Here is a 19,813-nt window from a genome sequence, read left to right on the forward strand (position 1 = left end):
ACATTTTTTAGCGTGCGCAGTGAAATAGCTCACGTTTTTATACACGCAAACCTTTGATAGATCCGGCCCTCAGTGTTTATTAAAACACATAGGTGTGCAGAAGCAGCAGCTAGGGTGTCTATCACAGGAAGGTCTATAAGAGAGAAATTTAGTGACCACGACAGAGGATAATTATGAAAGCGTGAGCGCAGCCTGAAGTGCCCCAAATCCGATTTTTTTGCCCATATAAGACCTTGATCTGATCTTTTCAAGGCTGTCTGAACAACACAGATCAGATTTTTTTTCTAATGCGACCCAGGCCACTTGGCTATGTGGTCCTGAATCCGATACGAATTTGATCTTTTCAAATGTGAACTGTGTCTGAACAGCCCGACAGAGGTCACTGTTCTGTGTCTTGCTACGCAAAAGCGGCAAAAAAAAAAAACATGGCAGATAAAGATAATGATGCGGAGAGCAGAATTTATGTTTAATCATGTGAAAAGATTGAGATGTTATGGTTGGAAAAGACTGCTAGATGCGTGCCACTATCATGCATGTTTACTTCCGTAAACATAGAGCACGCTGGCCTGTGAGGTCATTGCGTCCTCTACTGCGCATGCGGAACACTTGTGTTGTATGACTACAGTTCACACAGGAGATCACATACAAGTTGCATATATTTGGAAATGTGAACGGCAACGCAAAAAAAAAAATCGGATTTCACAAAAAAATCTGAATTGAGCATTAAGGCCTGCAGTGTAAACGTAGCCTAAAAGGCTGTAGAACTGACACGAGATATTTACTGGCTGGGACCAAGGAGCTTAAGTAGAAGCAGGAGCAGGTGGATCGGATTAGCAGTAATGAGAAACAGAGCAGATCTAGACAGGTGAATGAAAGGAGCAATCAAGCCAGCCACCAGCGCCAGAATCATGACAACTATCTATCAGTCACTACACCTGCAGATGGCATGTCGGTATACAGGGGACACAGATTCATATCCTTGTCATTTTGTCAAAAAAATAACAGTTAGTGAGCTTTTTTTTTTTTGCCATAAAGCTACATCTGGAACATAAAATAGAAATTTCAGGAACACAGTAAAACTTGCATTCATTTCACTCCATGGCTTTTTTATAACATAAAATGTAGAATGTTTTGTGTTTAGGTCTGTCTGAATTCTCCAAATGACAGTTTTTCTATCAATATTTTTATGTTAATGCATTAGAGAGATGGAGAGTGCAATGAAATGATGACAGACATGGTCTGCATATGTACAGTAAATCTATGCGTATGTATTAAAGGGAGATTTTTGAATGCTTTAAAGGGTTGGTTGATGGCGAATTCATTAAACATTTACATCATTAATTGTTTTCTGATCAAATAATTTTTATTTTTTGCTTCATTTTATACATCTGTAACAGTGCAAACCACATCATTTAGAGCTCTTGTGATTTATTTCCCATTGTTTCTCTTTTACTGGTCCTTTAATTCTGCTGCTCAGCTCTCATTCAGCAGAAGCTCGATCTCCCAACCTTAAAAGTCTTTCTCCCTCGTCTTCAATGCCATTTCTGAATGAATGCCTTTTAACAGCGTGGAAAGTTGTATGTATAAGGCTACATATATGTAGCCTTATATATGTTATCGGGGATCATTTATCATCATTTACTGAAGTTAAAAACATTTGTTAACCCTTTAAAGCCTAAACCTTGAAATAATTGACAGAAATTTCAAATTTTTCAAAATTAGAATCTTCATTGAACTTTCTGACAAATGAGATTAAAAAAAAATTTTAAGGCCAATTAGATCATTTATTTTGATAAATTTTGATACAGGCATTTCTGTATAATATTCTATAGGTTTTCTGTTAACTGCATGTGTCTGATTGTGTAGGTCAGGGTTTCAAGAACTAAAACACTACACTGATGTTGCAATGTCATAGTCAAAAATTCATGTATCAAATATGATACACTTGTCTTTAAAGAATTCAATCTGATGGGGCCCCTTCATTGGGGGTCCTAGGTAGGAGAAAAAGTATAAGAAATTTGATTGATTGATTTACTTTATTGATCAAATAGTCAAAGAAGAAGAATGTGCCAAAGGAAGAAAACTGTGCATGAGACATATACTGTGCGTCATGCGTACATGGTTATTGCATAGGGTTTTTACATGGGTATTTATATAGATAGATTATTTATATATATATATATATATATATATATATATATATATATATATATATATATATATATATATGGGTATCTAATATAGAGAAACAGTTTATTGCACAGGGTATCACATAGTAAATTGCACACTATACATTGCAAAAGTTATAATTTATGACAAGAATACGAAAATGGTGTTGCATGACGCCCAATAATCCTAAATGCCCCAGCAACTCTTCTATAGAATGGCTTAAAATTAATGAGGTTGAGGTGCTAAGCTGGTCCAGTTTAGTCAGACCTTAAGATGATTGAAATGCTCTACTTGAACCTTCAAAAAGAAACCAGTATCTACTAATAACAATGAGCCAAATTAACATTTTAAAAAAAAGTTTGCAAATATTCCCCCCAAAATGACAGATTAAGCCCAACAGAACACCACTACTGACAGATCCTCCGTAAAATGGCTCTGAGTGATACTGTTATTTATTTTACAGTTAACATTGAGACACAATGTGGAAAACAAAGGTTAAATGAGATGGAAACACATGAAGACATTGAATAAATGTACCTGCCTTTGATTAGGATTGATGTGCATTTTTTAAAGGAATAAAGAAGCAGTTTTAATACATTGCACCATTCAGTTGGTGCAAAATTACTTTGGATGTTATGATCAGATAGTGGCAGCTGACCGATAGAATATTTAATCATGAGTAAAGCTGTTTTAATTTTTCACCAGATTGGTGACGTATTTCCACCCCAGGGCACAAAAATATTTGGCCATAGACTCATGAAAAGTTGTACATGCACAGTAGCTCCTCTGCAACACAGATGTATAGGACGCAAGAGAGCTGCGCCCTGAGGTGACATGAACTGTCGTCACAGTTTTTGTGCGGCTGATTGACAGGTCTAGTCGTGGGAGGGAAGCAGTCTTAAGACAGATGGAGACAGTACACTTTTTCCAGGACCTGGATTAGCTACAAGGCTTCAATAACTTCATGCAGTGAGGCTAATGCTTTATTCTGCTTTCCCTGCCTCCTTTTTCAAAGGTCAGTGTCTGACCCAGCATGGATAAAGACAGGTAGGACTGATTTCAAGTATACATTTGATTGTTTGTTTTTTTATATACCTCTATCATGAATTTATAGCCCCAGGTGGAGAAAACTCCACCGGCTGCCACTGCTGCAAAGTGATGGTGATCATTGGTCCATAAGCTTCACCTTATGGTATTTAATTTTGCAGTATTTACAGTGACCTTAGACATATTTTTTTTCTTATAACATGTATTTTCTTAGACTTGATCTAAGTATTCCAATAAATAAAAAGTTGTTAAGATCCTATCAAGTTTGAAAACATAAATCTCAGACTGCTAAAGAATGATTAATGTAAATGGCTTTTCTGTCTAAATATAGCTTACTGTAGTGAAGAGGGTCTATTAAGCTTGTATATATCTCTTAAATTGAGGAAATGCAAATCAATGGGAAACATGGTAATCCCATAGTGGACTAATAAGAACCACACTCCTGTTTAGACGGTCCTCTTCTGAGCGCTGATTAGCTCTACAAGTTATTTTTTTACAGCTCAGTTTTCTGATTGCAGCTGGGAAATCAATGCAGGGGGAAACATCTGTTAAGTTGTTTCTGGATAGACTTGGATGTGTCTGCTGCAGCTTCTCCATTTCATAGAGGTCAACGGGGGAGTTGACTTTAGAGGATTTGCCGTTTTAACATTAAAGCTCCAATGAAAGATAGATGACTTGGAGACGTGACAGGACACGCCTGTGTTGCAGCATGGCTGTATTTTCACTGTTAAAAATGTCCCGATCAAACAGAAGTTCCAAACTACAGTGTTATATAAGATGCTACCAAGGAAATTCAAATCAGCTGTAAACACCGTAATCCTGTCCAGAAAGTGCTGTGTGATTAGCTCTGTTTTGCAGTAGGTGTGTTGATATGACATCAAACACTATTCCTTTCTGCTCATTCATCACCAGACAATTTCTTTTAAAAGTAATTCATGAAAATTTGTTATAAGTTTCTGAACTAAACTGGACCTTTTTCTTTCTTTTTCCATGACCAGACCAGCACATTCTGGCATTTAAAATTAAATGCTAACAGAGACGGCTCTTGGCTCCAGAACAAGCCTCTGTCATACACATGTTTAAGTTTGACCCCAAAGCAAACCTCAACTATTGACTTCAACCATTTTATACAGGGATCTCTGCTAATGAGAGGCTGGCCAACAGATGTCGTTCATAAATGGGTTTGAGCTGATATGGAGTAGACCTAAAGGGCTTACAGGAGTAGGTACTGAGGAAGGATGAAGAGGAGGGCAAGTTGATTTGTGGAGACTGAGGTTGGTTGCCTGGAGCATGAAAAGTGATGCAAGTGATGAATTGTGTTTATTATTTCTGTCTGACTCTAACTCTCATCTATTATTACTAATACCAGCGAGTGATGTGCATTTTTTTCTCTATGTAGAAGTGAGTTTAGGAGCAAAACAGATGAAGGATACATTTCTAGCAATGGGAGAATACAACAAAGTGAATCCTGTTGAGGACAGAAAGCAAATTTCACTGAAGTTAAAAAAAATCTGAACTTGTTTGTCACTTCGCTTCATGTCAGCCGATCAGGGACTGGATACTGTTGTGACGTAGGGTGAAGAAGCGCTGCAGAGCAAAGCTTTTTTCAATGAAAATGTAAGATAGAAAACTAAATGATGTTATAGGATGAAATACGGTTTGGAGGTTTGTTGGGTTTAAAAAAAGCATGTTAATTTAGCCCTTAGATAAGGCTAAATTAGCTACAGAGTAGGTCCTAACCTGCTGCCTCTGACCATCTCTGTTCCTTTCTCTACCCTTTTCTTTTACATTCTAGCTGCTTCTGTCTGAGCTTCTTGCCTTACCTCTGTTTTCCTGTTTATCCATCATTTAAGTGGGATAACAGTTTCGGGTCCAACATGATCAAATGTGATCCAGCAATAGCTCCAGGACTCCTTGAACTGGAAGCTTCTTCAAAGGATCTGGTGGACTCAGGGATGCTAAAAATTCTAGGTCTGCTACTTTGAGTTGAACCCGACAAGCAGATAAAATCTCCTCCAATGTGATGACAAATCGTTGACAAAATGTCATACGGGCAACAGTACGCGAATGGCAGGCACAACTAGGACACAGGAAGTGTGGGGTTTTGTAGGTATTGACTGAATAGTCAACTGAAAACCTGCGTAATATGTTGACCTTTATCCATGGCTTTAACTAGCCTACCATTTTGTGGCATTGCAGTCATTCCCAATGGCTTCAACTTCAGGGAGCTTCAGAGGGCCAAAAGGCTGGGTTGTTGCAACCGATCCTCCAGACAGGCTCTATAGTGGTTGCAGGTTGTCATCATTGTCCTTAGTTCCACTTTTTCTTAAGAGGGATGATAGTAGGGGTGGGCGATAAACCAAATTTTAAAAAATATATAAATTAAATTCTGCCATTTTTTCCTGTGTGCACTTGTGGCTGTTATTTCCTTCCCCTTTTAAGACACTGCAGCATGTGTGTGGTAACGGGACTCCACCGATTCAGTCAGAAGCATAAACAAAGAAAATGGCAATGAGCCCAGTGAAGAAGCATCTAACACAGCTGTAAACAAAATTACATCAGTTAATCCTGTGGAGCCGAGCGAGAGCAGAGATGAAGCTGAGCACACAGAGAAGAAGTCGAGAATGCCTTGTCAGAGTTCAGTGTGTGGCAGACTTTTTTTAGCGAGGGTGTGTTTAAATGATGCACATTGTTCTCACTACATACTCAGTTTGGTGGCACCAAATTTATGCCTTAGATGTTGAACAAAAGAACACTAAGAGCAAAGTTTGTCTGAAAACTGTCTGGACTTGTCATGATCTGCCTTGATAGCTCACCAGGATTGTTCATTTCACTCATCTGCCTAACTCTGCCCGATCTCTAATTATCACTCATCTCATTCACCTGCATCTGTTCCTTTATATTCGGTTCAGCCCAAGCTATCGGGGCCAGATCAATGTTTGCTGTCTGTTTCTTTATGCCTGTTAGTTCATCTGTTTATTTGGTTTAGTTTATTCCATGGTTCATGTCCTCATTCCTGGCAGCCAGTGGATTGGTACCATGTCTCGTCTCTGTCCTTTAACCACTGAGACTGCCTGTCTGCATCTATGCATGTCTGTCTGGGCATGCTTTTGGACCCGTCTGTCTCTGAACCAGCCTTCATGCTCTGTGGATTCCTGGAAGCCTGTTTCCTTCTGTTCTGGTTTGAATCTGAACTTCTGATCAGCTGAGGACTCCTGGATTCCTGGACTGTTCCTGCCTGCTTTGTTTTCCCCTGACCTGGACCAGCCTCCTGCTTGTGTTACGGGGCTGCAGTAAGTGGGACACTCTGGGCGGTGCACGCCACGTCTGGTTGTCAGCCCATTGGCTGGAACGCACTGTGAAACCAGGTAAGTGACTCACTCATGTTATCTTTCCCTGTCAGATGATCGCAGTCACTTACCTGTGTTTTTCCCTCCAGAGACTCAGAGATGCCCCACCCCCCTGCAGCTGCTGTGGTCTTCAGCTCAACAGTTTTGTTTATTTTAATAAACATTTTGAACTTTCCTACTGACTGTCTCACCTTGAATACTGGGTCAATCTGTCCAGTCTTATGGCAGGACTACCAAAAGTAACACATCCAACCTCTTCCAACACCTAGAACACAACCACGCTGTTGAGTTCAAATGTGCAAAAGGACCAATTACCTTTGAGCAAAAATCTTTCAAATAGAGGTATAGTTTTTCTTCTGTTTAATGAGACACTGGTGAATATTTAAACTTGAATTGGTTCAAGACTTTAATTTTTGATTGAAAGTAATAAGTAATGTGATTTATTCAATAAAAAGAGGAACCCGAGCATTTATTGTACATTTATCATTATAGAGGTAAAAATGCCCAGTTTATCTTGATATTGATTTGAGGTCATATCGCTCAGCCCTAGTTGATAATACAGCTCTTGCAGAGGTGCAAGTTATTTTGTGCTGACTTGTTTGGGAATCTAAAAAGGAAAAAAGTATTTTTTTTTTCCAGTTAAAAGCTGAATTTATGTCATAAAATATATCCAAGTAATAACAAATATATAGTTTTCTCCAATAATTGGTATTCTCTACACCTTCCCAAGCTTCCTTATATGATCTTACAGCCTAAACGTCCCATCTGGTAAATGCTAACAAAATTACTGAGAGGTATTACTTTCATAGTGTGCTGTATGTTGAGCCTTTGAAGAGCCACTCAGAGTCCAGGCACTTAAAAGCTGCTCTAACCAAGCATATTAATTAAAAACCAAAACTTCATCCAGAAGTTAATGCAGCTGGAGTTAAAGTTCGGCAAAAACATCCCAGGGTCACAGAGGACCAGTTTTCCTTGCAGCCTTCTGGAGTCTGAACTCCTGCAGATGCAACGACATCTCTATTTCCTTTTAGAGGGATTAAAAGGTGAAAAAAATAAACCATTAAGGAAGTCCAAGACACAACCAAGTCTGCATTTAAATAAAATGAGAGCCCATTGAGAATTATTAAAGCTTTTGCAAGGCTTTCCTATTATATGCTAGAGCAGGAAACTGCTGAAGTTAGGGCAGCTAGGCACTCACTGTCCTGAATTTGAATTAATGTCTTGAACACTGTCTGTGGATTTAAATTTCAGACAACAAAATTGTTAACACGCATCTGTGAAGAAAGATGCTTAAAATTTTTGATTTAAAGGTACATGAAATGATAATGAAATACCTTGAAAATATCCTGATAAGAATAATAAAATAGCTCAAGATGTAAGAGACACTTTTGCACAAAGGGTAGAAACACAAGCAATAACATAGCAGCTTATCAGTCGCTTCTCAATCTTTCCTGGTTTGATATAACCTGTAAGATTTGCTTTCTTGATTTGTCAATGAGAAGTAAAAAAATGTCAACTTGTTCTCAAATTCCCTGGGAGTATGTCAGGAAAAATGCGTTATTGTTGCTCTTAGAAGCTTGTGTTAAAAGCGTGAAGCAGGAAGGGAATGTTGTCTTACAGTTTTCAGGTTTTAACACGATCTTGTGAAATATATGCAATGTTTCAGTCTTTACATCAATACTTAAAGAATTCATCATCATCAACATGAAGGAGATTGACTGAGCTCAGAAATAAATTTTCTTTCATGCAAAAGTTTGAACATATTGATTTTCTTAAGGGCTAGAATTAATCTAGGGTGAGGAAGCTACTCTTAAATCTGAGGGTAATCTTATGTCACCCAAAAATAAACATTACCTAAAGGTGGACATACACTGAATGATTTTTTGCCCTTTATGGGCTGATTCTCAAGTTGTGCAGGAATTTTTTTGATTGGGCTAAGTTTAGGCCTCACCGTGTAGTATACAGGCTCTCAAGACCACCTCTGATCAGGAATCGTAAGGTTGGGAGAAAATCAAACATATTTGAAATTCAGTCGGTCCATGTGAGGTGCTCACAGGCAAATCCTGCGAGCCGATTTACCAGAACCTCGAGTAATGCACATGGGCAAACAAGGGAGTTCTTCTTCTTCTTCTCCAGATTGACAAGTCCGACCAGCGCCATCTCTTGGTGCTGAGTTTAACTTGTGCTTTCTGGACGTACAGTGTGATCAGGTAGATCCCATTACAGCATCGGGCCGTATACAGTGAAAGAACATATATTGAAAATATTGTACAGTGTACTCCCGGCTTAAGAGGATGATGTCCCTAATATGACATCCAAGGAGTGTCAACCATGACTGCCAGGTATAGTCAATGGCGTAATGACACAACAATAGGCCCATAAGCAACATTATCTAGGTGGGCCCCATTTGAAGTACAACACCCCTTAACCCCCGCAAACTGCCACCCCCCACCAGCCCCCCGCAGCCACCGGTGCCATAAACAACCGACCCGAAATGTGCCCAATACATACACACTTCATAATTTCATCATTCTTCACCTTCACTAGACATGGATATACTTTAGTATATTCTGCTGTAAAATGAGTCTTATCGGGCTACCTTGAGTTTCACGGCCCCCTTCCTCACCCACACTCTCTACGTTCATCTCCTGTTAGCAATCTTCACTAGCTGTAGCAGCAACATCTTTCTCTGCCTTTTCAGTTGCCTTTCTGCCTTTTCAAAGAACGTGTTTTGGGTTTGTGTTTTTTCCGTTCTTCCAGCAGCTCTTCTTTGGTTTTTCTTTCTGGAATCCGCTTAAGTACCTCTTTTTGGTATCCATCGTTGCTAACACATTGTACGTAACGGTTATGGTTTTAATCGACGCTCTGGATTACCCACAATTCCAAGTCATATTGTAAAAAATAAAATACTCAAATACATAGTTCTTTTAAGATCGTTATTTCGGTTTGAAACATATTTTAGGAGGGTATGTTTTACCAACTCTCTAATGAACTATACACTGTTATTAACATAGTAATTAAAAGTACCACAGTCTGCTTTGCTTTTGGTGTCGTGTTTAAACTGCTCACCATCATGTTGAAATCTGCCATGTGTCGGGGTACAAATAAGGTCTGGTCAGTTGATCTAGTATCAGGTGGGTTTAAGACGAGTTTTTCGCACCATTACATTAGCAAAGGGATGTCCTAGTCCAAAATTGCGTAGGGGGCCAACCAGGTGTCAGTGACGGGGCTCCTAAGAGGTCAGGGCACCTATGCAACGGCATACTCTGCTTACCTATAGTTACACCATTGGTTATAGTGTTTCCCTCATCAGACCGTACCCAGTCTGGCGTGCTCCCTTTGTTTCCTTTCATCATCACTGAAAGGTGGATAGAAGTCTTACATAGCCTCCCTGAATTCCAAAATCTTTGTTTTTGTTCCTGCAGCCTCAAGAGCCACAGAAAATCTCAATATCTGGCACCTTTGCTGCAATCCCAAAAAAATTAGACTAGCAAACTAACAAATGTGATACCAGACCATAGACATCACTAGTAATTAATGTCTATGGAGCAGAGAAGTTGCAAACACATATATGGGATGCCCACCCAAAGGAAATTTGGTGGGAAGAAAGAAATTGTATGTTTTTCTTTGAATTTGTCAGTTTTAAAACATGTTTGATGCACAGAGCAGATCTTCAAAGAGGGTTAATTTGAGCAAACAGTGTGTGCAATATCTTTGTGTGTCTGCCTTCATTGATTTTCTAAAGACCAAATAGCCAAAGTTCGTGAGTGGAGGATATGCAAATGTAAACACTTACCATGTGCAAAGGGATTCTCCAAATTGGGAACTCAACTACGGCCACAGTTTCTGAATCTGTTTTAGTACTTCTCAAAGCCAGGTCCAAACTGTGAACATCTCTTACTTGACCCCGACACAGATTGTTTTGCACCATTATTTAAAAAAAAAAACACAATCATGCAAGAAGCACAGTGATTGTTTTTTTTGTTTGTTTGTTTGTTTTGTTTCATTTTGTTTTGTTTACTTTTTACGTAGAACTTTGAGATTTTTTTTATGTGCACTATAAGTATTTAGTATTTTCATTATAAATTTTTTTAATAATCATCACTATTACCTACTACATGGCACTGAACCTCCTCTTTGTTTCACCATTCTCAAACTGCCTGTAGAGCACACAATCTGCAACCAAAACCAGTACATCATTTGGCCTTTACAGCAAGCCACATCTACAATGGAGGTCTTGCACATCATTTAGTCCAAGTCCATATCCCAAACCTTCAGCAGGACATGAAAGAAATTCTCTCGAAAGTGGGAGTTTAAAGGCGTTTCTACACTGCTGGTCCAGTCCAGGAACCAGTCCAGGGATCGGTAAATGTGAGAAAATTGTTCCCCTCAGTTGGCTCAGTTTGCTTTCACATTAAGAATTCAAGTCTAAGCCAAACAAGTCCATGGATTTGCACAGGATTGTTTCGGGGCCACTACTGTTAGATCACTGCTCTGATCAAAAAGGAAAAAAGAGAAGAAAGTCTTTCTCATTAATTGGTCTGGACCAAAAGCAGATATTTTATTCCCTTTCACAATCCATTTAACTGCAAATACTTTTCAAGACATCGGGTCATTGACTTACTATACCTACATGCCAAAAAACTCTTAATAAATATTTTAAACATCTTGGGGATTCACATTCCAGGGCTTGGATAAACAATGCTGACCACCTTGTCTGTTCCAGGATCTGACCTGGCTATAGTGCAACCCTCTCCAGAGCATGGACCCTACAAAGGTTTGGTCTGAAAACACGGTTAGATCTCTTGAGCATTTCTTTAACCCAAAGAAGCAAACCTCTCTGTCACTGGGGAGAACTGCACCTATGAGATGCTCAGTTGGTGGCTTCTACATGAGTATCCAATTAGGGTTGATGCTAGTTCAATTCAACCTTGAATGAAGATGACACATGTATTCTCTTTCTCTTATTTTTAGTTTAGGGTCTGGCTGTTTTCTAAGTTTGTCTTTGTCTTTTCAGTACAGATTCTTAGGAAAGTCTTAAAATATCCCATGCAATAGCGATAGATGACTCAAAAGAAAGCAGGAGGTAGGCAGGATCATGACGCTCTAGGAGTAATAGAAACAGCAGGAGGTTGATACCATTGAAATGAAGGTAAAGAGTGCAGCGCCTTGTTGAGTGACAACATGAAATACGTCAGACATTTATTCTATAATGAAACTTATTTAATCTGAGAAATAAAATACACTGCTTGGATAAAACAACGTTTTAACACAGACTGACCTTAAGAAATATAAAGATCTTCAGACGCTCCCTTTTAATGGTTCCAGTTAACCTATACCTTCATGGAATGACGATGCTGGTGAGGTTATTCGTGTTTGAACTCTGTCATACACATCTCTTCAGAGAGCTACAGCTTTCAGACAGGGTGTAATAACATCTTGTTTGTGTTGTGAAAAGAAAATGAGAAGAAACCCTGAGGTCAGTGTACGTATACCTTTAAAACTAACTAACATTGATCAGACCTGAGGAATCAATACGCAGCGATACAGCTCAGATTAAAGATATAAGACATGTGATGATCCTTTCATAGAGTTGACGTGTTTCAAAGAGAGTCTGAATGGCTTTTATTTTTTTGGCTTGGAGATAGTCAGACAGTTCCACTTTAACCCTGCAAAGGATCTAAAGCAATTGAGAAAAAAAAAAAAAACATGCACAGGACCTGTATGCTAGACTGTTAACATATACTGTACAGAAACCAAGCAGCTGAGGATTTGCAAATAAGTTCTTAAACCAACTAAGTCTCTAAACCCTTTCTTAGTACTTGCTCTCCACTCATAGGTTGGCAGTTGTGCTGCAGATGAAAAGTTCTTAAACTCCTGTGTCTCAATTTGACAACGATCCAACAGAGACTCTATACACATCTGACCACTGCAAGGTGAAGTGAAAAGTATATATCTAAACATCTGTGCTCTTGTTAGTGGGTGGGACAGGTTGGACACAAGCTAGACATTTCATCCTCATGGATTATAGTCTGACGGCCAAATGGTTAAGGCATAGGGCTTGGAATCCTGAGGTTGTGAGTTTTAAACCCACTACCACTCTGGGTCCCTGAGCAAAAAGACCCTCAAGACCCACACTGCTCTCCAGGCGTGGCACAATGGCAGCCTGCTGCTTCCCAAGGGGATGGGTTAAATCCAGAGAGTTAATTTTGTGGCTCTGTACTTGTGACAGTGTAATGGCAATAAAACGTTGGAAAATGAAAAAAACAATCACAAAGGCTGAATTATAATGGCTTATCAACTGGACAAGATTAGGACTGAAACAGTTCATCTGATTAAACAATTATTGACTAATTTAGTGATTGATTAATCATTAATTGGAGTGTAGAGACTCTGAAACATGCCTTTAGTTGAGAGAACAACCCAGTTAGGGCAGCAATTATAACAATATTGGAAAGGATATGTAAACATTTTGCATTTAAGATAATATAAATATTTTTCATATATCAACATGCTCTATCCAGAACTCCTCAAGTGGAAACGTTTCAGTTTCACCTCGTTTAATTCTATTAAAAGTCTTGTTTAAAGAACCTTTGGCTATCCGATTATTAATCGATTCATTGAAAAAATAATCAATAGATTAATGGATTGGCAAAATAATCGTTAGTTGCAGCCCTAGACAAGATTATCTACTAAATTGCAGCTCTTGTGAGGGGGTTCTTGTCTGCAGTGATCATTATGCACCAAAAGTGGTTGCAACAGCAATGCTTGAGTACATGTCTGCTAACAAAGAAATTAATCCACTTAAAAAAAAACGTTCCTTCCTTCTGCAACGTTTGCAGCATCAAGCTCTTTGTTAAATAGTGCGGAAATAAGCTACTGGATCTGAATGTATGACAGAGAAAGGAGCTCATCAATGATTTCAGACAAGATGGAGGAAGATGGAGACAGCGGACTACTACACTCAGCTGTCGTGAATCTGGGTTTATCAGATAAGATCTGTAAACACAGATCTGATTGTCAAAAGGAGTCAATAGAAGATCCATTTGCTTCAGATATGTATCTCTTTTAAGGTTTTTCATGTTGTTCTACACAATTTGTATCAATGTTTTATTAAAGCACTAAACAGTGTTCCTCATCTGTTATTTTAATGGGCTTTCAGTAAAAACTGAAACAGCCTAAACAGGGTTGTGAATGTTTGCTTCCAGTATACTGAATTTTGTCAGAGACGTTGAGATTTGTTGGAAGGAAAACTTGGCTGGAAAATCTAAGAAAAAAAAGCACATCCCTTGAGTAAAATTTCTCCTAATGTTTTTAGAATGACATCATCATTGGGCCCAAGTCCAGGACCAATACCCCTACTAAGTCCTCTTCTGTCATTCACTATCAGACTAATTCATATCAGAACAACAGAGGATTTAAAGGTTATTTTTGTGTTTGTCCTTGTTTATCTCTTTCTGTGTTTTGTTTTGTTTTTGTTTGAACAGTTAAAGGTTTTGGTGGCCCAGTAGGCTACAAATTATTTACAATTACAATAATTGAAATTGATAAAAGTCAAATTCACGATGACGCTGAATATTATGGGATGGCTTCCTGTTTACAATAACAGAGGGCTGTATCCCTGGCTGTCCTTGATCTGGATCTGCTCAGCCGGAGCTCAGGTCTCCCCCACATGGATAATCTATCTTGATTTTGAGTCTTTTGCATTCAGCTAAAAGCAACAACAGTTTTTCATACAGCATATGAATAAACCACCATTAATATACAGGATTCGTTATTTCTCCCTACTGAATTCAACATGTGTAATACCCAAAAGACATTTATTATTTACCACATGCAATCTTGTTTTTCTTATTCTTTATTTTATTGGAGACAACAAACAAAGCAAACACTCAAAGGAGGTTCTTGCCTCTGAGCAGCTTAGGGAGGGTTAGTTCTTCACCATCTTTGGAGTGAGCGGATCAGCAGAGCTCCCAGCTCCTTAAACATGGAAGTGATCTGTTTCCTTCAAGGATGAGAGTCTTCTGTAAAAGTTTCACCTTTAACAACTTCACCTTGGTTTAATACGTCAGTTTTGGTTCATGGATGATAAATCAGGCTCTGAGAGAAAAAATTATCTTTGTTCTGTTATTATGTTTAGATTCACCTGCCACATTATTGGGGACACCAAGCTATTACGATGTTGAACCTGACTCAGATGATTGTTGACACAGTTTCTGCAGGTATGCTGGTTATATACTGTATACATGGGGAACTCTCCATTTCATTTAAACATCTGTTTAATAACTTAATCATATTTGTGGGTCTAATATGGCCTCAACAGACAAGCGCCTCCTCCTAACGCTGGTCGTGAGTTTGATCACTCACTGCTGTGGGATGGCATTCTTTTTTTTATAGCATCTGCTGCTAGTCATTTAAGGGGTTTTCTCTTGTTACTTTGGTAAGAAAAGCACATACAAGCTAATTCCAAGGGTGTTCATTGGGGTTAAAGTGCTTGTGAGATCCTTTACTCATTACAAATTCATATAAATGTATAAATCACAGTGGTAAAATACAGAGGAAACAAACGTGACGCGGCTGATTTGAGAAATTCTTGGGAAATATGGTTAAATTCTATCTTTAAAAGAAGCTCTTCAAAGCTCTTTCACATTATGCTCCATTTTTATTATTATTGTTGGATTGTGATTTTGTCATGGGACTGGGCTGCTCAAATATTTAAAAAAAAAATGTGTTTTAGTATATATGTCTATAAAGGTCTTTAGAGCAGAATAGGTTCTTTTCTTATAATTTGAATAGGGGAGAGATGTTAGTTTCTATTTCTTCTTGCTCCTTTTTCATCACTATTTCCTGTAACGCTAAATCGCTTATTACCCAAAGACCCGCTAAACTTTGGTACCCCACCTAAAGCAAATCTCCTGTAAGTATAGTTTTTTAGGTTATTTAAGCATCTGTAATTATAGTTAACTATTAATGTCAACTCACAACACAATTTACTATAATATATATAATTTAGCTTTTCTGCTTCCACTAAGTTTACCGATTCAGCTTTTCTTCTTAATGATAGAGAAATCTGGTTGCTAGTCAGGCTACTTCTAGGCTCATCGCAGACTGTGCTGCACAATGATTTGAGGGGGCAAGGCATTTGTTTGAGGGGACACTAACACCTCTTGCCCTGCCGTATAGCTGGCCCTGCTTCCAGTTCATTTTACCATTTAATTGTGCTTTTTATGACATCAAAAGGGAACTTTGGCACATAAACTGAGTGCTTCCACAGTTGATGATAACACAGCGCTGAAAAACGGGAGGTTTCCACAGATACATATTCAGTCACTATCAGAGAGAAACGGCGCAGAGTTAGAAGAACATCATCTGTCATCATAGAGCCGCTAGCGGAGCAAAGAGCACCACATGGCAGTAAAAATGCACTGTTTTAATAGATGAACACTTTTTAAGTGCAGCATGCCATCTATCTGAACTCTTTATGAATGATTGTACAACGAATGACCGCAGGCATTCGTCTTTGGCAAATCTGATTTTGCAAATGTTTAAGGATTTTAAATAAAACAATCCCAATTCTTCTGCACAGCCCATAAAATTATTTTCCTTACAGATGTGACAATATATAAGAGCCAGGTCCTATGGTGCATTATACTGTAACAAAGTGAAACGAAAAAGAAACCGTGTTTATACCCTGTTTTATGTTTTTGGAAGACATAATTCTGAAAGGGGAGCTGTAAGAGCCAAAACTTTCGAAATTTTAAAGAGCAAATGACCAGGACCAAAGACATTCTTGCAAATAATATTGAAACTGTATACAAGCCAATGCTATCCTTAGTGGTCCACGAGTGCATTGCAAGGTGTACATGAAAAAAATAATAATAATAGTATATATATATATATATATATATTTTTTTTTTTTAGGAAAAAAATAAAATAAGGCTAGGATCTTTTCCCCTGTGTGAGGAGCTAACTAAACAAAAAACAAGCCTTTTTTCTACCAAAAAGTAAGTTTTTGTTATATGTTTGAGTTCACCTTCAGCTTTGACACAGCAGATAAACAGACTGGATGTAGAAAACCGCCTGGTATCAGCTGTTTTAGCACACCCAATCAAGTATTATGAATGATGAAAACAAAACAAAAAAAGGGAGTCAATAATTTTTTGTTCATTATTTTTTTCCCAATTCTTTAAGTTTAAATGATTACAGGATAGTTCCAGCTCCAGTTTTATAAAGCCAGATTTATAGAATGATTTTATTTTTTATATAATTAAATTCCTTACAAGCTTCCAGGCAGCATATTTATGTTATTTTTTTCAATTGGTTTGAAAAGAAAAACATGCCAAAGAATTATATGCTCAAGGTAAAAATATTTAATAAAATGCTTTTTATTTTATAATTTGTTATTGTACATTCCACGTTTGGGCAGTCATCAATACTTTTGACTGATGGGGATACATGGTAACACAAAATTCCCGATGGGGTACACAAGTCAAAAAAGGTTGGGAAACACTGCTTTAGTAGCTCAAATAGCTGAGAAATGGAAGAAGCAGGTCATTTCTAAGCTTGAAAATAATTTAACAAAAGAGTGTGACTGCTTGAAGGGAATACGTAAAGAAACGAGGAACGACTCAAATCCTTCACATAGTTCTGTGTATTTGCTCCTCCAAGTAATCTTGTGTTTGGAGCCTCTGGTGCTCCTCCACCTCTGCCTGTGTTTGTGCGACAGTTTGTCTAGGATCAACCATGTTTGTGTTTGTGAGTGGGTTGAAAATACATCAAAGTTGTTCCAATAACCCCCCCTTTGCTTTGCCTTCAAAGTGCTGAGCTGACCCCCCACCAGCTGCAACGTGTTCAGGAGGCAGAGCGATGCTGCCGTTTTACATGAAACGGACTCACAGTCGCCCTGATGTCCTCAGAGAACAACATGGATGGCATCCAGAGGCGTCTGTGGAATAAACACACAAAAAGTGCACACACCCCAACACACACACACACATTAACACAATACTGATCTATTCATGAGTCTGGTTGGGCTGGGGCTGGCAAGAACGTTGCTGACTAGACTAAAAGCTCTTCACCTTACCTCACACACACACATTCACACACTGGGGAGAAACATTCACATTGATTATACCTGCAGCTATTTTTCTTCAGGTGTCAGTTCATGCATGAATGATGCACACAGCTCCTCATGACCCCCCCTCCTCTTCCAAACCACCCTACTATGCCACCACATCTATTTCTACCTCTCACTTCCTCAATCACAGATTATTATACGCAAGTGTTTTCAATGCGACACTAGGGTAACTTTCGCTATGGAGACTTTGACGCACAACCTCTACATGCAGGAACTAATGATGGGAGGCCTCATCGTGTGAGAAAAAACTGGCCTATTGAGACTGGGAGCTGTTTACATCTAGACCTGTGTGTGAACTGCACACAGGTCTCTTTCTTTCTCTTTTAGCAACCCAATCATATTTGCCAGACTTAAGCAGATCACCTCCCATAGATTTTGGCATATAGAATAGTTCATGACTTCACTGTACCAATGTTCTATTAGGTCAGTCTAATTTCTGGGAATTTTACAGCTATCTTAATTTTGTTCGACTCGTGGAAAAATAATCCCATGTCGAATAAGTCACAGCCAGCCCTGATGCATAAGACTTGGGCATTCTGCCTGTCTCTACTTCTATTCTTATTTTAGTGAGTTGGCAGGTAGCGTGTTCTTGGGTCCAAAGGTAAACAACAACACATTATAATTAGCCTTATCCGGTTTAAGTGACTCCTCTGTGAGACCGGGCAACGGGTTCTACAGTAAGTTTCCATTAACACCTCTGTGTGCGCTTCCCTGTCCCTGTTATTTCTGTAGGGAGGGGGTTGCCTTAGAATGGAGTGTAAATGAAAGCAAAGAGGAGGAAAAAGAGAGAGGAAGGAAAGAAAGAAAGGCGTCAAATCAGCAGGTCCTTCATTAGTGAATGGCTTCAGGTAACGGACTGAGAGGAGAGTATGACCTGTGGGAGGGGGGGTGAGGTGCACAGAGAGCCTTTGTTTGAAACTTCAGGGCCTGTTAACATGAAAAGAGAGATGGAGAGAGTTTTGGTTTCGGGTAAACTTCATTTTTGACTCGTTTGAAGTTTCATTCCAAAGTGCTGAAGTTTCTCCCACGCAGGAATCTTATCCTCCTCCATACATGACAACTGTTTAAATTAAAGCTCATGTTTTATCCACAGAGTTAAAATGAATGCGTTATTCAGATCAAATCTGCCAGCCTCAGAGGAGCCAAGCTGACGTCACTTAACCAGAACACCTACTGCATGGCGGCTAAACGTTGGAGTTCTGCAAGTTCTTCCTTCATTGATCTTGCATTAAAGGGACGGGGACTTTTTTATCCTGGTATTTAGTATTTTAATAGTTACATCATCAGAGAAAACTATCTCTTAATATTTCAAGAGGGTTTTACAGAAACTATCCTGTATTCTGTTTAGGTGGTTCTTGCATCAGCATCCAACATATTTCTTCCCAGAAAAAAATGTCCAGACAGAAGAAAGGAGATAAAAGCATGAGGACTGAAAACCTAAAAAACAAAAAGAAATACTAAAAAACTAGAAGACATATTTCACAGAAACTGGAGTCAATGTTTGTGGGAGAAAAAAAAAATAAATTAAGACAAAGAAAAGGAAATAATGTCCAAAAATATTCAGTCCTCATTAAAAAAAAAAAAGGTTTCAGTGGATCCAGGGGAAGCAGTACCAGACGGTGGATAAAAAATGGGATTCAGGAGAAATCTGACTTTAAACTGTTATACAACAGTGTAGGAATCTGGGGAATAAGAAATATATTTTATTTCTTAGTGACTCAATGCAATCAGTGGAAAAACCTTGATAGAAAACTTTGAACCAATCTGTCTGGATGACTCACTTGAATTGTCCTGAGATGACGTGTTGTAAAATTGCACTATAAACTGATTTGAATTTAAATTCATTTGTGTAAATGAGATTTTGTTTTTAGATTTCAGTCTATTTAGGGGAGTGATTGGTTTATTATTTTTTTTCAAACAGGCATAAAAAAGCCTAAACTTTATACTGGATTGTTAGGTTAATTGTTTAACTTTACTGATCTCTATATATGCTTTTATGTTTCATATAACAATAAACATCGTAGAAACAATCATGTGAACTACAGAAAACCAAAATGAAAAGTGGTTTAAGTGGGGTTTTTTTACAACCCGTCCATAAAATTTCCAGTCA

The 19,813-nt window shown here is 38.4% G+C and overlaps 1 protein-coding gene across 3 annotated transcripts in view; it reads right to left on the reverse strand.

Moving 5' to 3' along the window:
- Positions 1-19,813, reverse strand: part of LOC107100265 (neuritin-like protein) — a 94,841-nt gene that overhangs the window by 35,315 nt on the left and 39,713 nt on the right. Inside the window, exon 1 of one of the 3 annotated variants that reach the window (XM_015398690.1) lies at positions 5,398-5,534. The exons of the other annotated variants lie outside the window; for them this stretch is intronic. Coding sequence (XP_015254176.1) covers positions 5,398-5,419 — 22 coding nt within the window. The 5' untranslated portion in view covers positions 5,420-5,534. Of the gene's footprint in view, positions 1-5,397; positions 5,535-19,813 lie in introns of those variants that run through there. 3 annotated transcript variants of the gene reach the window in all.

This window comes from Cyprinodon variegatus, unplaced genomic scaffold (assembly GCF_000732505.1).
Source record: "Cyprinodon variegatus isolate N-32 unplaced genomic scaffold, C_variegatus-1.0 Scaffold952, whole genome shotgun sequence".
Taxonomy (NCBI): Eukaryota; Metazoa; Chordata; class Actinopteri; order Cyprinodontiformes; family Cyprinodontidae; genus Cyprinodon; species Cyprinodon variegatus.